The following is a 26,521-nucleotide window of genomic DNA, read 5'->3' on the forward strand; positions in this document are numbered from 1 at the left end:
AGCGGCACGGTGGTGCAGTGGCTGGGGCCTTTCTGTGTGGTGCTTACATGTTCTCTCCGTGTACTCCAGCTTCCTCCCACAGCCCAAACACATGACCTTAACAGGTTAACTGACTCTAAATTGTCTAGGTGAGTGTGAGTGTAAATGGTTGTGCCCTGTGATGAACTGGTGACTTGTCCAGGGTGTACCTCGCCTCCCTCCTAAACTAAGCTGGGACTCCAGGCCCCCGTGACCCTGATGAGCATAAGCAGTTATAGATACAGTAATGGATGTATGAACAATGGGAATATTAAAATACTATCCCTTTCCTGCAATCCAGTTGCTACAGGATAAGACACATTTTGATATATACTTTGCACTCTTTGTGTGGACACATAATATACACACAATATCAGCCATTTTGAATTAAATGTGAATAGTTTTTAAAACTTTCAATTAGACTGACTGATTTGCTCAGTGTAAAATTAAGACATTCAGGAGTTGACCAAAACCATGTCTGATCTGCTCACAGTGACAAGTACTGCGCTACATGCTCTACATATTCTGTCATAGCTGCAGGCTGTGTGGCCTGTTGTGGATCAATTCAGTAAACACTTGTTTTAAACACTAATGTAAAAACACTTCAGCCAAAACTGTCTTGGTAAATTGTTCCACTGTTCCAACAATCACCAGCTGTCATTTGGATGAACTAAACCTTTAGTAAAGCCTTAACATGGCTCTGCTCCTTATATTTAGATAGATAACTTGTCTGCTTGCATCTAGTGATCAATTGCTAACTCACAAAATAAGATCTGATAAGCACATCTCAGATAGACAGACAGTCAGACAAATTATTATTCCATTAATACAAGTAAATATATTCAGAAGTTCTTTTTTGATGTTGTTGAAGTACAGTATTGTCCATTTTAAAGACCTTATGCAAAATGTCCCCATCCATAAACTAGTCCTTTTTGCAGGGCCTTGGCATCAAACAGTTTAGGAAATTCTGGTCTAGCGGTGTAAAAACATGATATAGTTGCCATGTCTTTGGTTCTGGTAGGGGACCTTTGTTGCATGTCATCCCCCTCTCTCCAGTGTCTTTACGGTCAACTGTCCAAAGAAAATCAACAGTCCAGAGATTATGGAGGCTCTTACAATAATCAACAAAATTAACATTGTGCTTGAATTACTGACTTTGTGGGTAATAATGTTACATTTTATAGAGATTTGTTTAACTTGTTGGTTGGTTTCTCATCTATCTGATTATTGTATTTCTTGAACACAAAGCTACAAAACAAAAAGCTGGAGTTCTTAAAGACATGGTTTATTTTCACACACATTTCCCCTTTTCGATCCTACCATTAGTAAAATACATGAAGCAATACATTATTAGAACATATTAGGCACAGGATTTAGAAAATAGGCATCATATAAACAGGTCAACTATGTAAATCAACACTACTTGTAAAAATTAAAAGATTCTTCAGTTTCTTCAAAAAAATATGCACACAATAATATGGCTGTCCTCAACACACACACACACACACACACACACACACACACACACACACAAATTAGAGTTTACATAATCACTAAATTATTAATAGGATTCCCTGGTATCAGCAAAACACAACATATGTGATGAAAATAAAATCCAGCTAAAAGATGTAAGAAATTGACTGCAAGCAGCAGAAACAACCTTAATATGTTGAATATTTACAGTCACAGAGCATCATCATTCCAACTGATAAATGGAAGTCTAATATTTTCTCTCTTTTAGCTCAGGTTTTCATCTCCACCAACAGCTGAGGGAGATATCTCAGTAACTATGTTCAACCGTTAATCTACAACTGTTCCTGTCTGCTGTTTTGTGCGGAGCAGGTGGGCTAAAGTGGATTTTTAGAGCTTTGCTTCTGAAAATAGCTTTCTTCTTTGGCTGAAAATAATGCTATAGGAGGGTGAACCAAAACAAAGGTTGTGAGTCGAACAGCTGAAACTGACTATAAAACTCTGTAAAAGCTGAGCAGAGTTGGATAGTCAGCGGAAAATTATTTGCAGGTTCATCACTATGAGACACACGATTAATTGTTCTTATATATCAATTTGGGCTGCTTCAAAGTTCACTGAAAACTGGAGAGTTTCTGCTAGCTTGTTACTCATATCATCAAACACAGTTTGAACACAGTTGACAGTGTGTCTGTACTACATGGCTGGGCAGGTCTTTTAGCAGTTTAGGTAGAAGTACCGTGAAAAAATGATCTATAAGAAAGATTCCAGTCATAGAAATAACACTGGCTGGGTTTCATAATGAAGATAAAAAGCCCAAACCAAAACATTGGAATCCTGTTATTCTCTGGAAACATAAACTTTAAAAAATCACAACAATCATTCTTACTGCAGCAAATCTGACTATGTGGAGGCTGCGGTGGTGCTCATTATTCTGGTGGCCCTGACATAATTGAAACAATACATACTGCGGGGGTTATGCACATTACATGTGCTACATGTGAAAGATTTAAAGACGTGATGAAGATGTGCTTCTGAATGGATTTTGTGTCTGACTGCTTCTCTACATGAAGAACTGAGCCAGCAGGTTGGCTACGCCCAGCAGGATCAGGAAACTGTGAAAGAGGACTGATGGCCAGCGGAGCAGCCCCTGCCTTCTCAGGGAGATCATGTGGACTAAGGCAGGGAATACAAACACTAAAGCCAAGCCACATGTTGCTCCAGAGAACCTGCAAAAGGGGACAGGGAGTCATTATTAGAGGACATACAGTACAAGAACATAACAGGTCAACTAGTTAGTGATGCAAAGAGGTTAGGTGTAAACAAGGTACAACTAGAGGACCGGGGTTAAGCCCTGCCGAAGACAATGTTGTTAGTTTGAACAATAAAATGTGATAAAACTTAAAGGTATGTTTAATTTACAAATGAATCATTTACCCACACATTGATTCAGCAGGTTAAATACAATAGGCATATAGAAACTGCACAAAGGACCACCAGATCCCTAAAGCCTGTATGAGACAACACCAGATAGTGACACACTGCATATGGTTATTCATTATTATTATTACAGTCTTCCATTACACGAAAGGACAAGAAAGGATTATAGCCACAACATAAGGTCTGGTCGGGACAGGTTTGTTTGTCCTGAAGATCTTTGGTTAGCACAGTGCTAACTGAGATTAAACAAGTTAGCATCTGCAGAACACACAAGGTCTGCTGGCTGACTTTACACGGAAAAGAGGGCGGCTGTGATTCGGTAGAGTGGGTCATCTCCAGCTCCTCCAGTCTGCATGTCATAGTGTCCTTGGGCAAGATACTGAACCCCAAATTGCCGTCTGTGTGTGAATGTGTGTGAATGGGTGAATGAGATCTGTAGTGTAAAAGCACTTTGAGTGGTCGGAAGACAGAAAGCTGTTATATAAGTACAGTCCATTTACCATGAGTACTAGGGCCCTGTCAAATCAATTTTCACTGATAACCATCTATCCCAAGAATTCACTATTACCATCCATGTGTATAACACATACAACCATCACAAACTTTTAGCTGTCGTTATGGTTGAAATACAAGGCTACCAAGCTTAACCCTAACCCTTTCACCAAACTAAGAGTAGCTTAAAGCCAATTAGCTTAATTTTTCCAGTATTAAATAACAGATTTTAAATCCTGTTGATGACCATTTACCATTTGAGCTGTGCTCTGTACAGACAACCACATTTACTTCAACATGCCTGCACAAGAAAACAGTGCGCACTGAACCAGAACTTTCCTTACTGTCCTGATCACTAACAAGGAGATAATTTATTAAACACCAAATGAAAATTGTAATACCTCAACTTAAATGAAATGATTAATCAATAATAAATAATTACATGAATATAGAACTTGATTTAGGAGTCTCTATCTGAAGGTTGTTTTTGTTTCTTTTATTTCAGGTGGACACTTCAAATCAATCAGCCTCTGGTGGTGGGATCAATATTGTTGTTAACTATGATTGGTTGCTCTGTCACTATATTAATTTAATCCATTATTCACTTATCACTTATTAATACACAGCCTATGATTACTTTTTAATTTCATTGTAAAAATTTTTATGTATTGATTAAACGGTTTTTGTCACACCGCGGTGAGGTCAAGCTGGGTTTTTGTTATGTCTTGTCATTTTCTGTTTTATTTTGAAAGATTATTCTCCTCTCGTTTCAGGTCACTTGCCCTTCCTCATGTGTCACCGGTCTGATCGTCTTCCCCGCCCTGATTGTTTCCACCTGTTCCCCATTTCCCTCATGTGTGTATATATATATAGTCTGCGTTTCCCCTTGTCCCGTGCCGAAGTGTCTTCGTTCGTTCCGTCGATGCACCCAAGCCATCCCTTGTCTTCAAGGCTTGTTTACGTTTCCTGTTTTGTAAGTTTCATAGCCTTAAGTTGTAGTATAGATAGTATTTTGTAACCTGTTTTCGTCCTACGGGATCGTTTTCTGTTTGATTGTCTTTTCTTTTGATTAAGTTTTTCATCCTCCGGGATCGTTTTTTGTTTTCTAGCCAGTTTAGGAGAATAGGTCGTAGCTATAGATAGTTCTGGTTCCTCCTCATTTTGAGTGAGAGTTTTTGGTTGATAATCTTCTTAGTTTATTCCTTCCCATTTTGGTGAAGCACTTTTCTTTCTAGTTTAGTGTTGTCATCCTCAGTGAGTGTAGCAGAGTTATTTAGTTATAGTTAGAGTGCTGGACAGAGTTGTAATTTTCGTAGACTGTGTTCAGCAGCTGCCAATTCCGCATCTGAGTCTGCCGCTTTGTTCTGGGCCTGACAGTTTTATTCATAGGACCCACCTAGTCCTTGTGTCTTTTTGAATGGTTGTGTCCAGTTAGCTTTTGAATCCCAATCAAATTATGTTACGTTATATTCTTACAGCTAATTTAGGCCATAAAACATTCATTTAGATAAACTCCATTTGATTTACTATCATTCACAATGCAGCCATTCACGTGACAGCAGAAACTGATTTCAAACATGTTATGATTGGTTGAGGCAAAGGGTTTTCCAAAGAACTTCATAACAACATTGTTGAGCTACACAGTAATGGCACAGGCAGATTTCTCATCTCCTAAACGCTCCTATGAGCACCGCTGGGGTCATTATCTACAAGTGGAAGGAACATCAATTAAGCATCTTTCAAATACACACAGGAGCTCCTCGCAAGATTTCCACCCAGGCAGTCTAAAAGAGGAGTGAAGTAGCACCTGAACGCTGTCAGATTAGTTTCATGGTACAGTGTCTTGAAGCTGTCATTGCAAACAAGTTTTTATACCAATGTTAACGCCAATGTTGATACCAATGTCTGGAATGAATTTCATGTTAAGAGCTGCATTAGAAATACATGTATGTTTAATGTAGGTTACTAAAAAAATAAAAGTAGTAAAATTACTGTGATAATTCTCAGACAGACCAGGGGCCTCATGTACGAATACTTGCGTGGATTTCCTACTAAAACTTGCCGTACGCCAGAACCCAGAAACTGTCGTACGCACAAAAATATTCAGATGTATCAAAGTGTGCGTTCGCATGGATCCAAGCATGTTTCTTTTGTACATGCCAATCAACGTGGAATTGAGCGCACGTGCAACTCCTCCCTGTCCACGCCCCAATTTACATATGCAAATCTATTTAAATAGGCCCTGGACCTGAGATTCACCTCTTTGTCAGATCAGATAACGCGATGAACAAAGTAAAGAAAATGAATTTTACAGAGTCTGAGCTAAAGATTCTAGTGAATGAAGTGGAGATTCAGTTTGGTTCCCTGTCAACAGGGATAAATATGACCCAAAAAAAGACGTGAGTAGGAGCGTGTGTGTGAGGCTGTAAATGCCGTGGGATCCGAGCAGCGCACACACAGGTGTGGACAGGTGTGGACAGGTGTGGCGCTGCGGCTGACATTTTACGCCCGCTTTTACTGACAGGAATACTGAACACAGGGAGACAATCAGGGGCTTGTTAGAAAGCTGCAGCTCTAATTTCACCAGCAGAAAATATAGAAAACCAAAAACATGATATTTGAATGCCACATGCCCAAATGTGCATTGGCACACTGGCACACTGGCACGGCTTCTGGGTAAGTAAAGAGTTTATTCGTTTAATTGTTTCGTATGTAATCCAGCGTTATACAGGACAATTAAACGAATAGAAGCCACCCATCGCGCACCGTGCCAGCCTCCAGCCTGTTCCCAACCATGCTGTTAGTCATAATGAATTAGAGTTGCACGATACCCACGGTATACACGGTACCCCGCGGTGCCAAAACATAACCGTCGCTACTATACTAGAAATTTTACACGACGGTACTAGCGTGGATTACTATACTACCGGTGCCAGTCTCCACTACATAGAGGCCGCCTCTGCTCTCCTCCCGGCTTCTCACTGCATGCTACTCCTTTGTAAACAAACCAACATGGAACCGCAACCGAACGTCACAGCTGCTGAATGATTGGCTGTTTGCCTGTTACTGGTGACGTCCAGGGATATGATAGGCTGTTTCCGCACGCTGGGTCCGCCCGTCTGTTAGCTGATTGGCTGTTGTTTCTGCCGGCAAGAACGAACTCCGCGAAGACAGCTCCGCTTCGATAGAAACTCGCTTCAAAACAAACAACAAGCTAAAGTTCTGTCTCGCCCAGACACGAGACAACACACTCACCATGGCAGAAGCACCGGGCCCGAGCAGCGAGTCTGCCGTGGCGTCTTCGTCAGTGGCAACGTCGTTGTTTCAAACTAACTTGTACAAATACATTGCAGTTTATAAAAATAATAATAATAAAAAAAGGCCGCAGTATCGCATTAATACCCGGAACCGCGATACTTTGTCTGGTATAGTATCGTGGTTACTCATTTTAGTATCGTGACAACTCTATAATGAATGAGTCGTGCGTTGAACCAGGCCACCTTGCCGCGATGTTAGTTAGCTGCATTCACGCATCACATATGATTTGAACATTGATGGAATAAAAATGTTTCCTATTAACATAAACAAATTCATCCTGTGATGGCGCTTTTATAGCAATGTGTGTGCAGTCAATAGCTCCGATTACATTAGGGAAACCGGCTCTCGCTGCAAATTGCGCTTTAATGTCGGCCTGTTCAACAGCATTGTACGGGAATCTGATGTACCAGGAAGACATTCGGGTGATTCCGTCCCACACAGCTGGCATGGTTCGGCTCAGGGTTAACTGGCACACTCCTGACCGATCGGCCAGCTCCCGCTGGAATGCCCCTGTTGCCAGGAACCCCAGCGCAGTCAGCCCGCCGGCCCCCGTTGCGCTCTCGGGCCGGCCGCAGCTCTGCGCACAACTCCAGTAACACTGGCCTTGGTAACCGAAATCGGCTTATGAGCCAATTATCATGGTTTGCAAGTAAATCCTTGCGTTCCTTAAATCGCTCACGTTTGCAAGGTCCTCTAACAACGCTAACGCTGCCATTGTTAATACCATTTTCTTCATCACATTACGCATGCTTTTATATCCACCCATATAACTGCAAACACGTGGGTGTGTTAATTGTTCATAAGTGTGTCTCTGATGTGCACATCACTCTGATGACTACTTGTTTTCACATTATTAACAGTTTCTCAGCTTCACCTCTAAGTGTCGCCAAAGGAACAATAGCTGTAGAAACGTGCGTACGACAGCTATGAAATTGGCGTGGGGCACGCACATTTCTACGATTGTTTCACGTTTGATACATTTGAACGTGAGCGTGGAAAAGGACGTACGCCACTTTTTTGTGCGTACGCATGCTTTGTACATGAGGCCCCAGGTCTAGAAAACAAGATTTTGCCATTCCATGAGTTTTCAAGGTTTCCCATGACCATGAGAACCCTGCATAAAATTGACTTGACTTAGTTAATTATTAGTCACCATACAGTATATGTGGATTTGGAAATAAGTTTAAAACATACCTTATGATAGATCCAATATTAGGATAAAACTTGGCAATCAGTACACCAGCACCAACAATTAGGACGTTCAGTGCCAGAACGTGGAAGAAACTGAAGAGACACAATGTGACAACCTCTGATATACTGAAAGATTCCAGATTTATTGCATAGAAGATTAAAAAAAAACTTTTATAGAGTTCTTTTGTTATCATATAAAAAAAAAGAACAATTAAGAATTATTTAAGAATAATATTTCTCAATGTAAAATTGCAAAGAATCTGTGTTCTGAGAATTGCCTACAGTTCATAACATCAATAAAAGATTGAGAGAATCAGAGGAATTCTCTGTATGTTAGTGACAGGGTCAAAAACCAGTTCTGGATGGTCGTGATCTGAACAGACAGGATTCTGTCAGTGCATGGGCTGAAGAACACTTTATAAACCATCATCAGTGAACACAGTTCATCTCTGCATCCACAAATGACAGCTGAAACAAACGTACACAAACCAGATCCAGAACTGTCACCACCTTCTGTGACCTGAGCCCATTTAAGATGGACTGAGGTGAAGTGGAAAACTGTCCTGTGGTCTAAGGAGTCCACATTTGGAATTCTGTTGGGAAATCATGGACGCCATGTCCTCCAGGCTAAAAAGGAGAGGGACCATCCGGCTTGTTATCAGCACACAGTTCAAAAGCCAGCCTCCATGATGGTATGGGGGGGTGTTAGTGCACATGGTATGATTGGTATCCTGCACAGGCTCCATTTATGCTGAACTATATATATATATATATATACAGGTTTTGGAGCAGCTAATATCGAAATAACTGAAAACCTCTTATATAAACTACTAAAAAGAGATTTTCATTCAGAACAAGCTATTGCCTTTTTTTTTTCTTGATTATCAGCGTGACAAGCCTAATTTAACATACGACTGGCTGCCAAAAGGAGTGTCAGCATTCTTCTGAAAAGTTCAGAGATTTTCAACTAGAAGTCCTTCAAACCACTGCACCAAAAGTTAGACCACTTTTTAAAAAGTGAACACAAACAGAGGTGGTACTTCATATATTGGCCTCAGTGGAGACCATCAGAACCCTGTCAAAGCGATAACGATCAGGCAGCAACCGAACATTGCAACAGAGTGTGGACACAGTGGACAGTCATCACTCAATCCATCTGGAATGGTCTTGCCCGAGGCCAATATTTGTGTGACACCACTGCTTCAGTTATTCTACTTGCTGGCTGTTGAGCAGACATCTGTGTGGTGAACAAATGAACAACAGTTCACCTGTATTTTGGAATCCTCTCATACAACATACTTAATCATTATTGCTTATATAAGTTGAGATAAGAACTTCAATGATAATATTCTTCAGTGTTACCTGGGGTAATGATTGCCAAATATTTGACCCATCATCTGGACCCGCACCAAGTATCCCAACAGGGGGTAGACTGTGATCATCTGGAACAACAAAAAGGTCCGAGCCACAAAGACCATCACATCGCTGCTGGGGAAGTTATCTAAGAAGTTCTGCAGAAGAGAAGAAAGCAGTGATGGGTATGCAGTGTGTCCATATGAAATCCATAAGAGCTTTTGTCTAGCAGACTGTAGTAGTTTTCCAATCCGGATTTACGCGATAAACAAACAAATGTTTGTTTCTTTATCCTTTTTTCACTCTTTTTCTCACTACATTGCTAACTCTAATAAATATAACTAGCTGGTCCGAGTTCTTATGTCACTAGGGATGGGAATTGATAAGATTTTTTTCGATTCCGATTCCATTATCGATTATGCTTATCGATTCTCATTTGGGAAAAAAAGGAGAACAAACTGTTTCATCAGCATCATCTAGAGGAGGTAGTGAACTGGAGTGAGTACTAGTACAGTTGCCAGCCTCTGAGCCAGCCAGACTCTCTCTCGTCATGGTCATCTTCTAAATGTAATGCAGAAGGCATTCATTTAATGTTAACTGTTATATGTCATGTTTTACAAAGAAGCACATCGCGCTAACATGGTAGGCAGTGTGTTATTTACCTTCCGTACTTTCCGTAGTAACCGCAGAGGTGGTCATAGCCTGGCTGCTGCCGCTGCTGCTAGGTTGAGATTCATCTCCAGTCCGAAGCGTGTCAAAAACACGACATTCATTTAAAAATATTGCATGTTGTGTGCGCAAATGTTTCTGCATGTTCGTCGTGTTCCCTCCCGACGCTGTTATCTCCACTTTGCAATGATTGCAAGTCGCCCTGTTGCCATCTTTTTTGGTAAAATGCAGCCAAACTTTGGAACATTTGAACCGAGTGGGTGACACTGTTTACTACTGATTGCACTGCATGTGCCAAACTTGCGTAAGTTACGTGACGTAATTTGTCGTGCTTGCTGGAATCGAGCATGCATAATTTCTTGCTGAAGTTACGCAACGTGATTTGTGCTTTCTGATATCAATAAAAGAATCGTTAGATAAACTGCCAAACTGAAACTGCCAAATGGAATTGAAACACACGGAACCAGTTCTCAACAAGAACCGGTTCTCGATTCCCATCCCTAGATGTCACTAGATCAACTACATGAAGTTCATAACTTGGAAAATTCAATGAACATGAACTATACAAGCCGTGACTTTGCAGCTTTCACTTTAATATGGACACAAATAAAAAATAATTTTACATGTGAAACAAACTTCTTGCTCTTAAGCTTCTTAGTCCAAAAATGTTTTGGACAGAAAACAATTTCCTTTTTAAACAAGATTACATTATCATAACCTACCAAATTAAGTTACTGTAAAATAAATTTCATCCATTTGAAATTGTATTGTACCCCCAACACACACAAGATATGAATAAAGCTCACTGGTTCAATGCAGTCCTTCGAGAGAGGTGGTGAAGGAAAGGCAACAAAGATCAACACTCCAACATACAGATAGGTCAGCCCTACTAGAAGATAAGCCACAGACAGGTCCCGCACCTGAAAACATCAAAACACGTTCACATATTAATTACTGTGTTTCATGAGGCCAGCAGGATGATTGAGTGGTGTTGTCTGAACTAAGTTTGCAGAGGTTAGTACAGTGGAACACATATGTTTACAGTGTGTAAAGTTGTGGAGGAGCATGAGTGACGCATTGGCTCACATTGTTTTCTTGGTGCCTGTTGCTCTTCATTAATGTGATAATGCAATTGTGGATGAAGAAGGCCAGAGTGAGGACACCAGTCAGCTGAGGGAAGAGCAGTCTGAACTCTGAAAGAACACAGAACAAAACAAAATGATCAGACACCACAGTAGTGCACCACTAATGGTGGCATTGTTCATTACATCCCACAGTCAAAGGTGAAAGTGTTCAATGCATTCTGGCTTTAAGTCTAAGAGATCTATTGGTCTCAAGGGGACACTAGAGGAAATCTCAAGGAGGGCCCAAAACGTTCTGTGGAGCATCAGTGGTCTATATTCTCATCTGTCAATTTCATCTGAATTGCTGTGGAAAGATACATACAGAAGCATTCAAATCTGCAGGAGGTTTACCTGGAACATAGAACTGTGATGGGTCAAACCAGTGGAACTCCAGATGGAAGCCAAGGCGCACAGCTTTAAGAGTGACCAGTGCAATCAGGTAGATCACTGATATGGTACCTGGACAAGATACAACAACAGACAGCAACAATAGATTGATAAATGCTGCAGCACACAGAAGGAAAACCACCACCAGGGCCTGTGCATTTAAAACTAGATGCACCATCTTGTGGGAGTTTGCCTCCACCAACCAATCAAGTTTCAGTTCACATGTCTGTTCAGACTCATACATCTGATGTAGTGCAGACTGTGAAGGAATGAAGAAGGTATTACCTACATATTTTGGTGGACATGTATGATTGTGAAGCTTTAGCTTCATCCTAAAAATGTTTATTTTGGATCGTTTTGTCAACGTATGATGGCTGTCTGACGTTGACTGCTGTTAGTTATTGGTTTGAATAATGGTTGTATATTGATTACTAATGGTGGCTGATAAAGTTTATTATCAGCTGATCAGTTTAGATCAGATTAGTTTCTAACAGCACTATGGAAGAAATATTTGCCTTGTTTTTTTAACTACTTGTAGAAATATGTTCATCTTTGTGGTACAAACATGATGACCATCAATACATAATTTTTCTCAATACTGACACCTTTTACAACAACCTCTCCTCCTCTCCTACACCCACTGCCTGCACTCCCACTCCCTCATCCAGTCATTGCCCTTTCACCTCTCAGCCCCTGTCTCAGTTCTCCCCAGTTTCACCAGCTGTCCAAGATTAAGACAGGGATGAAAAATTGAAACAATCAACTCATTCCTCAGCTCTGGTTCAGTCCACCATCCACTCAAACTTGCTGCTGTCACCTCCATCCTCAAATTACCTGGACTCAACCTTGACATGTCAAACTTTCGGCCCATCTCCAATCTCTAGTTTCTGTCTAAAATACTGGAAAGCACTATCCACACAGCTCAAAGCCTACCTCTGTTCAAATGCATTATCATTGGCCCCAAATCCCACACTAAGACCACTCACAGTTTTTTGCCTCCCCGTTGACACATCCACCCTGTCTCCATCCTCTCACAGTCGCAATCTTGGAGTCATCTTTGAGAATAACCTCTCCTTTGAACAAGACAAATCAAATGACCAGAACTGCCTTTTTTCACCTCAGAAACATAGTCAGACTCCACCCATCACTCTCTTTCTCTGCTGCAGAAACTCTCATCCACCCCTTCATCACCTCCAGAATTAACTATTGGAACAGTATCCTCTACAGCACACAATCTAAAACTTCAAATAAACTCCAGTACATCCAAAACTCCGCTGCTCACCTGCTCACCCACACCCACGACCACATCCCCACCATCTTCCAGAACCTTCACTGGCTCCCAGTCCCACGGCACATCCAATTCAAATTCCTCCTCTTTTACACAGAAAACCCTCCATACCTCACTGATCTGCTCCATCGCCTCAATCCATCCCACAGCCATAGGTGTCCTCTGAACTCTCTATCCAAACAGATCTATGATAGTACTGACCGATCCACCTTCAAACCTCTGACAAAAACACACCTTTTTAAATTTGTTTTTAATATTTTGCTTAAACTAACATGTTTTTAGCACACTGTTTTGATGTTTGATGTTCTGCTGCTTCAATGTTATTGATAATATTGTTATTGATGATATTTTCACTATGTAAAGTGTCATTTAGTATCCAGAAAAGTGTTTGTAAGTAATATTATAACGTTAATGTTACGGTTATTACGGTTACACATCAGCAGTCAAATGTTTTAGTTATAAATCAAATATACTGGTAATTACCTTCAGCTTTAATCTTCAGATAGGATTCAGACAATCAAAGATCTAAAGATCGCGAGCATGTAGGCTTTCACCAGGCCACTTCTGATGTTTGTTAGTGGGAAAGAATTTCTAGTGGAACACTGGGTTTGTTTGTTTTCTCTTTTTATCACTGTCCTTGTTTCAACTTACCCAGGAAGGTGAACCTTGCAAAAAAGGAAGCTGAGCGGAAGCAGAGTAGTGGCAGCAGGAGGATGACGAGGTAAAAGGGGACAGTGTTGGTTTTGCTCCACCAGTGTTCAAAAGTGCTGACATCAGAAGTATCATTTGCACTGTTACCGAGGTAAAGTGCAACGATGGTGACGTTCCCACCAGGGTCAGTGTTTGGGTATGGGCAAATGACTGGTAAACAGAAACAAAGCATTATCATTCAGACAGTCAGGATGTTAACTTAAACTGTTTTGTTTTTTTCCTTCTTGAGGTTCAAGATATACACATATACATACACACATACATAATGGTATAAATGATAAATGGTTGTCAGTCCAAAATACTGGTTCTGGATCTATGAAGCATGACCACAGTCAATAAAGCTGAAACTGAAAATTGGATAGTTTAGGTGACTCACCTTTATCAGAGCCATTGGTTCCAAACTGTGAATTTGACACACTGGCATTGTGAGCATAGTCTGTAGACAGGAGAGGAAAGCATCAAATCAAAGTAAAAGCTCTTCTTGCACAGTTCAAAGATACAACCACAAATCACTTCCCATCTGTCTGCACAAACTAAACATAAGCAGCTGTGTTCAAATGTTATCTCACTTGTGCCAAAAAGCACCTTTCTCTGTATTTGGTGTATCAGAATGAACATCAGCACAGCATTTCAAAGGCTTCAAACTTAATACGGATGTGCACTTCCATCATACTTGCAGGAAAGATAAATGATGGAATCTGTCAGATGTCAGCTCAATACAGAATTACATTTTCTAAGGTTTTGGAAATATACTCTCATTGCATCTTGCCTTGCTCTGCATCTGTCACAGATTAAACTTAGAAAATACACACACATGCAACTAGTAAACAGACACCTTCATTCAAATTTAAATTAAAAAGGTGTCTATTTACTTCTTGCATGTCTGTGTATATTTGGTACGGTTAGCTTGAATGCTAGCTAATGGTCCCACCTCAGCTGAGTCGGTCATTCAGAAACACACTGAACATTATTACCATATTAATAAGTTTAAGTATTTGCTTAAAACTAGAGTTGTGGATGACATGTATTTGCCAGAGTAACCATGGCTAAATGTTACCAAAGAAACTACTATATTTTACAAGCTCAAACTTTAAAGTCATAATGTACTACATAACATGACAATGAGCTCAGTAGTAAGCATGTGGTGAGGTACACTTTGAAATTAAATGTTCAAAGGCTATTCCACACACAAATGCTGCACCCAGTATAATGGCAACACCAGTTAACCGTCAACCATGTTGCACTGTGTCATTTGTCACACACCAGATGCACTGTACAGACAACCAAAATGACAAACATTTGGGGCATGTCAACTATTACCAGTGTGTCTTGCCTGTGCGGAGATATACTTTGTTTAATTATGTGAAAGCTCCTTTCTGGTACTGATGAGAGCATTATGACTTACTGTAGATAAATTGCCCTGTGTTGTAGAGGAAATTGGACATGAGGACCCAGTAAACCACCATGGCTCCAATTAGTGACACCATCGAGAAGACCAAGCTGGACCACTGGCCAAACTTGCCAAAGTAGTACCTACAAACATCAGGGAATTCCCAATCGGATGTGTCCACGTAGGCTGAACAGAACAGAGAGAACGAACAGAGCAGTGAATACCCGTCAAAAATATTACTATTATATTTTCCAGGGCAGAATATAATACTGGGACACACTTAGTAAGCAAGCTAACATTCTGTTGAGTCACCACAGAGTCTGATAAAACTCACCTGATTCAGAGGCACTTTGTCCTGTAATCTTTCTTATTATTGCTCGCTGTCTTTTACTGTTTTTATATTGTTATTTCCTGTTTGTTATGTACAGCACCTTGTCATTTTGGTTTCGAAAGGTGCTTTACAAATAAAGCTGACTTACATAATAATAATAATAATAATATATAAGTAATAATAATAATAAGTAATAACAACAAATAATAATAATAATAATCATAGTGTAAAAGCACATTTCTAGGTAATTAAGGACTAGGACACTTAAGACACATAAAAAGAACATCAAATCAGCAAAACAATATGAAATAGTACACTAAAAACACATTAGACTGAGCTAAACATTAAAAGCAATTTTAAAAAGGTGTGTTTTTGTCAGAGATTTGAAGGTGGGCAAGTCAGTACAGTCACAGATGTGTTTGGGAGAGAGTTCCAGAGGGAGGGGGCAGCTGCAGAGAAGGCTCTGTTGCCCCAGGTTCGATCCTGAGTAGTGGAGTAAGGAGGTTTGCATCAGATGAACGGAGGCTGTGGGATGGAATGTGGCAATGAAGCAAGTCAGTAAGGTGCTTTACAGTACGTATCTCATTCACCCATTCACACACATTCATACACTGATGGCACTGGTTGCCATGCAAGGTGCCAAGTGCTCATCAGTTTTAGGAGCTAACCATTTATACACATTCACACACTGATGGCGCAGCCTTCAGGAGAAATTTGGGGTTCAGTATCTTGCTGCTTGATTGCAGTAATCAACTGGAAGTGATGAAGGCGTGAATAAGGGTTTCAGCAGCAGAGAAGGAGAGTGATGGGCAGCGTTGGGCAATGTTCTTAAGGTGAAAGAAGGCAGTTCTGGTGATTTGGTTTATGTGATGTTCAAAGGAGGCGTTATTGTCAAAGATGACTCCGAGGTTGCGACTGTGGGGGGATGGAGACAGGGTGGAGTTGTCAATGGTGAGGCGGAAACTGTCTGTGGTTTTAGTGAGGGATTTTGGGCCGATAATGATCAGATCTGATTCGTCACAGTTGAGTTTGAGGAAGTTGGTCTGCATCCAGGATTTGATGTCAGCAAGGCAGTTGGAGTTGGAATGAGAGGTGGGGGTGATGGAGTTGGTGGAGATATAAAGCTGGACGTCATCGGCATAACAGTGGAAATGGAGACCATGGTGGCGAATGATGTTGCCAAGGGTAAAGTATGAAGAGGAGAGGACCAAGCACTGAACCCTGGGGGACGCCTTGGGACAGAGGAACAGTAGAGGAGGTGCAGTTGTTGATGTGGATGAACTGTTGTAGGTCTGTGAGGTATGATTTGAGCCAAAAGAGTGCAGTGCCGGTGATGCTGAAGGAGGACTCAAGGCGGGAGAGGAGAACGGTGTGGTTTATGGTGTTGAAAGCTGCAGTGAAGTCCAGGAGGATGAGGATTGTGAGGTGGCCGGAGTCTGCGGAGAGGAGGATGTCGTTGGTGACTTTTAGGAGGGCTGTTTCAGTGCTGTGTTGGGAACGGAAACCGGATTGAAATGGTTCGAACGGGTCATTTGAGAGGTGGGCTTTGAGTTATGTGGCGACAATACGTTCCAGTATTTTGGACAGAAAAGGGAGATTGGAGACGGGCCAGAAGTTCGACATGATGTCAGGGTTGAGTCCAGGTTTTTTGAGGATGGGGGTGACAGTAGCCAGTTTGAGTGAACGGGGGACTGAGCCAGACCTGAAGGAGGAGTCGATGATTTAGAGGTGAGGAGGGGAGAAGCAGATGAAAGAGTGGGAGTGCAGGCCATGGAGGCAGGAGAGGAGGACAAGTTGTTATAAATGGTGTCGATTTTTGTTTGAAAGAATGAAAGAAAGGAGTTGCATTAGTCAGTGGGCTTGAGGAGTTTATTTACCATAGAAAACAGAGCCTTGGGGTTGGTGGAGCCAGAGTGTATGAGGTGAGAGTAGTAGGTGGACTGGGCAGTGCTGAGAGCATCCTTGTGCTGCTGAAGGTAATCGGTATAGGCTTGTAGATGGACAGTTAAACCAGTTTTCTTGTGAAGTCTTTCAAGTGGTCGTTTTCGTAATTTCATTTTGTGTAGTTCACGAGTGTACCAGGGGTCAGAGTGGGTGAAGGAGACAGTTTTAGTTTTGGGGGCTCGTTGATTGAGACAGGAGGATATTTTACTTACTGACAGAAAGTTGACGTGTTGAGCGAAGTTGAAGTAGTGTAGCAGAAAAGTCTGTAAGAAAGGAGCGGTTTGGTATGGTAGGGCAGTAGATGATGGTAGTGACCAGAGGAGTGGGACCAGAGAGTTTGAAAGTGAGATGTTCAAAAAAAGCGAGCAGCAGGGATGAAGATGGTGGATGTTTTAATGTACTTGGACAAATGCAGCAGGTTAAATCTGCTCACTTTCAGTTTGAGGACCATTTAGTGCTCACAATGAACTCTGCAGCTATTAATGCAGTATTTAACTCTCTTCATCCTTCTAACTTTCTTACACCTATGATTTGCACCTCCAGCTGTATGTAGTATTTGGACCCTTATACCATACCAAACTGACAGAAAACAAACAAAACACTGAAGAAGAAAAAGAACACTGTGATTTATCCTAACAGAAAACACTGATGTCAATTTTACAGTAGGAAAATTACTTCTCTTGCCATGTTCTATCTGTAAAACACAGCTTACGTGTTTATATGTTTGCACTTTTCATATGTGCTCTGCTGGGAGAAGAAACATCTAAAGAATGTCAGTGTGCTTGTGCCTGTGGTGAGGTAACTTTGGCAAGTACGTACAAAAAGGAGCCACTCCTCTGTGTGAACATTAGACAACACTTTTCTAATGAAGAATAATTTATGTGGATAAGGAAACTATATAAAGTATAATCACAAAACTAGACCTGCAGAGATCAAATTTGGAACCAAATTCAAGCCATGGATAATATCATCACTCAATAGGGGACAAAGGGGCTGTTTAAATGTGCTATTGTTTGTATGCTTGAGCAAGCTAAGATGCCCTCCTGCAATGCACACTGCCAAGATGTGGTATAGCCTTGGACAAGGATTAGAGTGTGCAAATCTGGGTTATAAATAATCTCAATACATTGTTGATTTCATATTACTTCAAATGACATTGGATCACATACTAGTGAAGAGGATAATAACTTATACTCACCTTTCCTAACAAGGGATTTTCTAAAATAAACATCAACAGATACAACAATAATATCAAATCTGTGTGTGTTATAGCACCACCTATGGTTAGATTTGGGGCAAACCTAGCATGGTATGGTATCTGGATTTGTCAATTGAGGATAGTATTGATGAGATATAGTGTCAAAAAAAAAAAAAAAGAAAAACAAAGTTTCTCAGTAATTAGTTAGAATATACATATAATTGATTGAACTTGTTATTGATTGAGTTACTGATTGTAAACATACTTAAAAAGTAAAAAGTAACTCCCCCCTGAACCCAATAACTGGTTGTGCCACCCTGGGGAGCAACTACTTCAATCAAGCATTTGTGATAACTGGCAATGAGTCTTTCACATCGCTGTGGAGGAATTTTGGCCCACTCTTCTTTGCAGAATTGTTTTAATTCAGCCACATTGGAGGGTTTTTGAACATGAACGGTCTGTTTAAGGTCATGCTACAGCATCTCAATCAGAATTAAGTCCTGACTATGACTAGATCACTCCAAAACCTTCATTTTTGAGTTGTTAAGCCATCCAGAGGTGGACTTGCTGGTGTGTTTCAGATCATTGTCCTGCTGTGTAACCCAAGTGGCTTGAGCTTGAGGTCATGAACTGATGGTCGGACATTCTCCTTCAGGATTTTCTGGTAGAGAGCAGAATTCATGCTTCCATCAATTATGGCAAGTTGTCCACGTCGTGAAACAGCAAAGTAGCCCCAGACCATCACAATACCACCACCATGTGTGACTGTTGGTATGATGTTCTTTTTATGAAATGCTCTGTTAGCTTTACATCACGTAACGGGATGCACACATTCCAAAAAGTTCAACTTTTGTCTTGCCAGTTTGCAGAATATTAATATAAGTCTTGTTGTTGGATGTCTTGTTTGTTAGATGTTTTTATGGAAAATGTGAGCTGAGCCTTTGTGTTCTTTTTTGTCAGCAGTGGTTTTTACCTTGGAACTCTCCCATGGATGCCATCTTTGCCTATTCTATTTCTTATTGTTGAATCATGAACACTGAACTTAACGGAGACAAGTTAGGCCTGCAGGTCTTTAGATGTTGTTCTGGGTTCTGCTGTGACCTCCTGGGTGAGTCGTCAATGCACAACAAGTAATTTTGGTAGGGCGGCCACTCTTGAGAAGGTTCACCACTATTTTCTCCATTTGTGGATAATGGCCCTCATCGCGGTTTGCTCGAGTCTCAAAGCATAAGAAAGGTCTTTGTAACATTTCCAGACTGATAGATATCAATGAATTTGTTTCTCATCTGTTCTTGAATTTCTTCATTGTGGCATGATGGGCTACTTTTTGAGATCTTTTAGCCTTCTTCAATTTGTCACACAGGTTCTGTGTAAGTGATTTCTTGATTCAACAGGTCTGGCAGTAATCAGGCCTGGGTGTGGGTAGTGAAATTGAACTCTGCTTTCCAGAAAGGCAATTACTTTTTCCACATAGGGCCAGATAGGTTTGGATAGCTTTTTTTCCTTAATAAATGAAATCATCATTTAAAAACTGCATTTTTATTTTCTCAGATTATCTTTGTCTAACATCAAAATTTGTTTGATGATCTGAAACATTTAAGTGTGACAAATAAACCTAAACTAAGAAATTGGGAAGGGAGCAAATACTTTTTCACAGCACCGTATACAGCTTTTGAAGCATGCTGCCAAGTGGACAACATCCGTTTCAGTGACGGCCGAGACAACGTCAAACCACATTCTGTATGTATTCAAACAGTGTGGCTCTGTAGTAAAAGAGTTCAGGGCTGACCTGGCCTGCCTGCAGTCCAGACCTTTTACCTATTGAAAATCTTGGGTGCATTATGAAACATAAAATATGACAAAGGAGACCTTGAAATGAAACAATGCAGTTTCAAGATGACAGCAACGTTCACAGAGTGTTGTTAAAAGAAGAGCTGATTAACAAACACAGTGGTAAACATGAACAACTGATTTTCAAATTCATACATTTATTTCAAAATGGCCATTTTGTTTCTATTTATATTTTACACAGCGTGCAAACCAAGTGTTGGTTTGTAGTATAATGCACAGATCTTTACTTATAATATGTTTAGATAGATTTCTTTTCTAGAATTGAGCAACATACACAGACATATGCAAGAAGTAAATAGACACCTTCATTCAAATTCAAATAAAAGGTCTATTTACTTTTTGCATGTCTGTGTATGTAACAACCTGCTGCTGATTCTGACTTACGTATTGCCTTGGGTGATTTGAGGACGATGTAACAACAGTAGAGCATTAGCAGGCCTGTGAAGATGAGGATGAGGATCCCAAGAGTGAAGCCTGCCTGAAGGGACAAAGAGAACACTGATGATTCTGTTCTGTTCGTTCATTCATTCATTCATTCATTCATTCCACATAAGTACGTGCAATAAAGCAAATTACCTGTTTTATACCCCATGGTATGCTGAGTATGGATGTGCCCATCATTGTGTTCCATATAGCAAATCTGTGAGGAGAATAAAGCAAAACTTCAAAAAGGAGCCAATAACATTCACTTAAGTTTGAAAAGAACATGGCACAGGTCGAGTTAGTGACTGATGATGACAGAGCTTACATGGTGATGATACTGGGGTTTTTAGAGGAGGGGTCAGTGCCTGTCACCTTGAAAGCTGTACCCAGTGGGCTGTAGATGTAGATCTCCTCTGGCCCTGGGATCACATGGTTTGGAGGACTCTGAAAAAAAAAAAAAACAATTCCGACACGGGTGAAGTCTTCAATATGTCTCATCTAAACGGGAACAATAAAGGCATTTTTTTCATATTATAGTTGGATAATATTTTATATACAGAGACAAAAACATCAACACTATGAGCTTAAACACAGGTGTGACGGTTCAGATCATGCTTCAATTAAACATGAATTCAGTAAAACAGGAGAAAAAAAACTAAAGCATTAGGATGTGTTTCTTTTTATTGAATGAATACATTTGTATGTCCGTCGTGTTTACATTTGCATCCCTTACAACATCTATTCCACAACTCTCTTTTGCTGTTGTAGCCGAGTGGGACTGCGGTTTGTGACTGAACTTGACGACACGTTCCAAGTTTTTCAAATTTTCCAGATGACTGACCTTTGTGTCTTAAAGTAATGATGGTCTGATGTTTCCTTTTACTGAGCGGTTCGTGCCATAATTTGGAGTAGGGCTATTCACTAATACTACCAAAGAAAAAAAAATGAATGACCTCTGAACAACTCAACTGATAGTTTCAAACACATTAAGAAAGTAAAAAGTGGCAACTTTTTTTGTTCACCACATTATTTCATAGTTTTGTTGTCTTCAGTGTTAATTTACAATGTAGAAAATAAAGAAAAACTAAATGAGAAGTTGTGTCCAGATGCTTGACTGATACTGTATGTTTCAAGCAAATTCACACATTTCTTCCTGGGGTCATGTTCATCATTATCTGTCTGTGGCTGTAGCAGCTAATTATCTAGTGATTTCACCTACTAGCAGTCTGTCAGAAGAGTTTGTGAGTCGGCCGTAGTAATGGACTCTACTGTTGAGAATTGCAGCCTCAGCAGAGACTCTCTCCTGTGGGTCATCATCTACGATGTTCCTGGGCTCGACATGGAAAGGCCTTGAAGAAGCAGACGACAAAAATAATTTCTAGCAATATTCAAGCTATCTATTTTCATTATTCATTAAGTGTTCAAGTCTAAACCTAACATAACCCTTTCATTTTTCACTTTCTTTAATTGGAGTTTTTGCCACCCTTCTCCTAGTTCATACACACTAAAACAAACATAGAAGACAGGGAGTATCTGTAATGCTGTATGTGCTTGAAATCTAGTTTGTCACTGTGAAATACCTAACTGGATTAAAATTCACACAAGTAAATGCTAGAGTGAGACACACACACACAAACGCATGTGCACACACACACCACTAACGTCTTAGTATTTGCTTGTCAAGTGAGTTCCAGGAAGCCAAACTTGTTTGTTATTTAACAAACACTGTCATGGTCTAGGTCAGGTTATTGTCCATGTTGGATCCATACTGTAAAAAGAAGTTATTTGAATTGATGTGTTTTGTATTATAAAGTGCTTTTGGTTAAACTTGAGTTTTGTCCTGTCTATCAGCAACAACAGCTCAATGATCTCAATTTGAAGAAAAATTGGTCAGTCTGTATTCTCTAGGAAAATTACTGTTCCGTGCCCTTCAACAGAAAAACTGATAATGGATGGCTGAATAGCCCTTCAACTGGGTTGACATGGAAAAGCTAACGTATGCTCAAAAAGGCTATAAAACTTTGAACTGTGTGTGTGTGTGTGTGTGTGTGTGTGTGTGTGTGTGTGTGTGTGTGTGTGTCTATATATCAAATCAGTTTTGCTCCACTTCTCATGTCATTGTTGTTGAAAAACATAGTATATAGTAGATAAATAAAATTAAACTTGTCTGATATACTTGAAGAGATTGGTTTGAACTGGATTATATAGAGAAACCCTTATTAGAAGCTTATTAGTACAGATTTTTTTTAAAAATCAATGAGCCAAACTGTTGTTGATTTTGACTCATATATCACAAATGTGTATTAATCCAATGTAAATAGTACCCAACAAATGCACTATTTGGTCCAGAGTATTGTTTACTAAAAACTACAGTGTCCAGCTGTTTGTGGAGATTACTGAACCATTAAAAAAATAAACTATATAATAATGAGCTGCTTATTATGCTTCACATCTTCCTTATGGACTAATGCGCTGGAGCTGAGAGTCGAGGTAGACTAACTTTGTTGGTTTTGGTCTGCGTAAACCATTTTTGTTCTAACTGGTTACAGGGGGCTTCTGTTCAAGTACACTGACCATAAATTATGAATATGACTAAATATAATCCAGTGTGCAGCTTTCTGACATCGAGTGAATTGACTGATTAATTATGGCTTTGCACTTGTGGTTCAGGGTAAGAGACAAAATGAAGACGGCTGAGAAGGCAGCAGAGCATGACAGTAAACACTTAGAGGTCTCCATGATATCTATTAAACAACAAGCAGGCACAGTGCTGGTTAATATTGTATAGGTGTTGGTACCATGTCTCTGTGAAATCTACCTTTTAGCCTTGAAGTCCAGTGAGTCTGTGGAGCCTCTGTGTGAGTAGCCCTCTACAGGCTGCTCTGAGCTCAGCAGAGGCCTGCAGTCGTCCTCCATGATATCTCTGACTTGCAGCTAAAGCTTCTCAACTGTCATCACCTGACTGGGAGGGGAAAAAAAATATATATATATATATATATCACCACCATAACAGGACAACCAGAATACATTGTTTGTGTAATACAGTAATTCAATTCAGTACATCAAGCAAGTTTCAAATCTCTGAAGCTGATTTTTATACAGTCAAAGGCAGATTTAACCAAAATAACCTGCATGCTGGCCCAGGCAAAAAATGAGCAGCCCAAGTATGTCATGTGGAAATATGATCAGGTACCACTTTCTATGAAGACTACATCCATAGTCAGTTAAATAATATAGAATGCATCCATATGCTTTCAAATGCAGTATAAACAACAATCATAAAAATATCTATATAATAAAATATTTTAGGGATCCTCTTGACTAGTTATAATCTAGAGTAAGTAACCCATACTCACACATAGTTACCTGTGTCTAACAATACCTGTTGCAAGGACTCATAATAGTGAGTGTCAGAACAGAGCCTGGAGGTGTGTTTTGGGTCACTGTCCTGTTGAAAAAATGCTGTCTTGAATTTTGAATAGATCACCAGCAAAGCTCCCCCATACCATCACAACTTCTCGATACTTTTGGGAACCACACATGTAGATACCATCCATTCACCTTCTTTCCATCTCACAGAGGGGATACGGTGATAAAGAAAGAATGTGATATATGGGATGGAAAGGGATCAAACAGGAAAGTCAAAGGACTGGACTCATCAGATCAAAGTCCAGTTTTCCAGTAGTCTAATGTCATTCCTCGTGTTTCTTGGTCCAAACAGTTCTTTTCTTCTTCATCTTGTCTCCCTCAGGCATGGTTTCTTTGCAGTGATTCAGACCATGACGGTCTCCTCTGAACAGTTTTTTTTTTTTTGGCCTTTTCAAACTTTATTTTGATAGAGACAGCTGAAGAGTGACAGGAAATGTTTGGAGAGAGAGATGGGAAATGACATGCGGGAGAGAGCCACAGGTCAGATTTGAACCCTGGGTTTCCGCAGCAAGGACTGAGCCTTTGTACATGGGGTGGCTGCTCTACCAACTGAGCTAAACACCGCCCCTCCTCTGAACAGTTGCTGTTGAGATGTGTCTGCTACTTGAACTCTGTGAAGCATTTATGTGGGCTCTAATCTGAGGCACTGTTCATTGGTGATTTCTGAGGCTGCTAACTGTGATGAACTTGAACAACAGAACTGATGATCTCAAACACATGAAATATAACACCTGAAATCATGTAAACACAAAAGAATAGAGTGATGGAGTGCTGCATCAGAAGACCTGGCCTCCACAATCATCTGACGTAGATTCAGTTGAGATGGTTTGGGATGAAGGACCCCACTCACCCCGCACACGCTCTGTTTGCCCCTCTCCCCTCGGGCAGGAGGCTGCGGAGCATTAAGAGCAGGACCACCAGACTGAGGAACAGCTTCTTCCCAGAAGCTGTGAGACTGTTGAACTCTGGAGGACCCCTGTAGCCCCTGCCCCTCATCCCCAACCCCACCTCCACCCCCACCCCCCATCCCCCATCTGGACCCCCCACCACAGATGCACAGACAATAATACAAAAATACTTTGCACTGCAATTACTTGCACAATGCAGTTGTTTGCACAACCTGGACACTTGCACATCTCACTACCTCACCATGGTGTTATACTGTTGTTGTTTTTCTATTTATTGTATATACTTTTTCTTAAATTTAAATTTGCCTTTACTTTGTATATTTTATGTTATTTTATATTTGATATTGGGCTGCTCCGGGACCAGGGGAAACCAATTTCGTTTCATCCCATGTTTACATGTGTTGTAATGACAAATAAAACTTCTTGAATCCTTGAATCCTTGAATAAGTTGGACTACAAATTGAAGAAAAAGCAGCCAACAAGTCCTCAACATATTTTAGCATATAACTCCATCAAGACTGTTGGAAAATCATTCCCTTATGAAGCTGATTAAGAGAATGAAGAAGTGTACAGTGAAGTCATAAAAGCAAAGATATAAAAAAGATTTGACTTTGTTTATGTTTACCACATAATTCCATGTTATTTCATATTCTGATGTTTTCATCGTTACTCTATAATGCAGAAAGTAACAAAAACAAACAAACAAAACATTGAGTCTTATCTCATTTAAAATGTGCAAATGTTAGATTTGATATTCTGTACACTGCCTTCCAAACACACTAGTTATAAACTAAACTGAGTTACTGAAAATAATTATTTTTCTATATTAACAGAAAATCTTTCTCGTTTCTTACCTGCACAAGTCAAAGAAGAGGGTGACCAACAGAACTCTGGTTTGTCAGAGGTCAGGGCTGAACATATGTAGTCAAACACAGATAAGTCTCCTCACAGACAGACAGCTCCTGACATGACATGACATGACATGACCTCATTCACAGGTGCCACTTGACAAACAAACAGCTCCCGGTGCAGTGACCTGAAGGTGTCAGACTCTGTCTGTCTCAGAACTGACAGCACCATTACAGATAACACTCACGTGAGGTGGATGCTGCGTCATGAAGTGGAAATGTAAAGTGCTGAGTCTGCACAACACATTTTGCTAACTTAGGCAAAAGATGACCACCGTGTTTCCTGCGTCAGCAGCTCAGCTCAGCAGGTACACGGTTAACGTTGGAACATAGAAAATGAGAGTCCGTACCGTGTACCGTGTGCGGTGTCGTCCTCCTTCCTCCTTCCCGGTGTCTTCAGCGCATCACAGGCTCGCCGTGTCCGCGAGTGTCCGAGCAGCAGGTCAGATTACCGAGAAGCGACTGACACGAGCCGCTGAAAGAGTTCAAACACACCTAACAGCCAGTCCACTACGTCAGTACGAGTGCGGAGGAAGTGGAACATTAAAGTGTGTTTCCTGTGAGAGCCGAAGCGAGCCGAGCTGAGGCTCCGTGTTGTTGTTGCTGCTGGATACTTCTGCTTTTCTTCTTCTGCGCTTTGTACTTCTGCTTCTGCTTCTTCTTCTGCTTCTTCCTCCTTCT

General features: G+C 40.5%; 1 protein-coding gene across 5 annotated transcripts; it reads right to left on the reverse strand.

Moving 5' to 3' along the window:
• Positions 1-1,282: 1,282 nt before the first annotated feature.
• Positions 1,283-26,521, reverse strand: slc38a9 (solute carrier family 38 member 9). Of its 5 annotated transcripts, XM_027276577.1 has the most exons (16): positions 26,191-26,521; positions 23,414-23,557; positions 21,815-21,944; positions 20,921-21,039; positions 20,749-20,812; positions 20,557-20,650; positions 17,336-17,386; positions 14,864-15,034; positions 13,835-13,894; positions 13,399-13,608; positions 11,424-11,531; positions 11,035-11,141; positions 10,755-10,868; positions 9,289-9,437; positions 7,930-8,019; positions 1,283-2,714 (listed from the first exon to the last, which is right to left on the reverse strand). In XM_027276577.1, exons 2-16 carry the CDS (start codon positions 23,509-23,511, stop codon positions 2,549-2,551), a joined length of 1,731 nt encoding a protein of 576 aa, XP_027132378.1. In that variant the 5' UTR covers positions 23,512-23,557; positions 26,191-26,521; the 3' UTR covers positions 1,283-2,548. The 5 variants fall into 5 exon arrangements, with proteins under 5 accessions (XP_027132378.1, XP_027132379.1, XP_019119751.1 ...); XM_027276578.1 differs by lacking the exon at positions 7,930-8,019; XM_019264206.2 differs by lacking the exon at positions 17,336-17,386 and having other exon boundaries at positions 26,191-26,520.

The sequence above is a fragment of the Larimichthys crocea genome, unplaced genomic scaffold (assembly GCF_000972845.2).
Source record: "Larimichthys crocea isolate SSNF unplaced genomic scaffold, L_crocea_2.0 scaffold456, whole genome shotgun sequence".
Lineage (NCBI taxonomy): Eukaryota > Metazoa > Chordata > Actinopteri > Sciaenidae > Larimichthys > Larimichthys crocea.

Coding starts and splice junctions, on each gene's coding strand:
- slc38a9 (XM_027276577.1), bottom strand. CDS start 23,511: ATGGAGGACGACTGCAGGCCTCTGCTGAGCTCAGAGCAGCCTGTAGAG. Junction 17,387..20,556: donor CAAATCACCCAAGGCAATAC/GTAAGTCAGAAT, acceptor CCTTTCTTACAG/ACTTTTCTGCTACACTACTT. Junction 13,895..14,863: donor CACAGGGCAATTTATCTACA/GTAAGTCATAAT, acceptor TCCTGTCTACAG/ACTATGCTCACAATGCCAGT.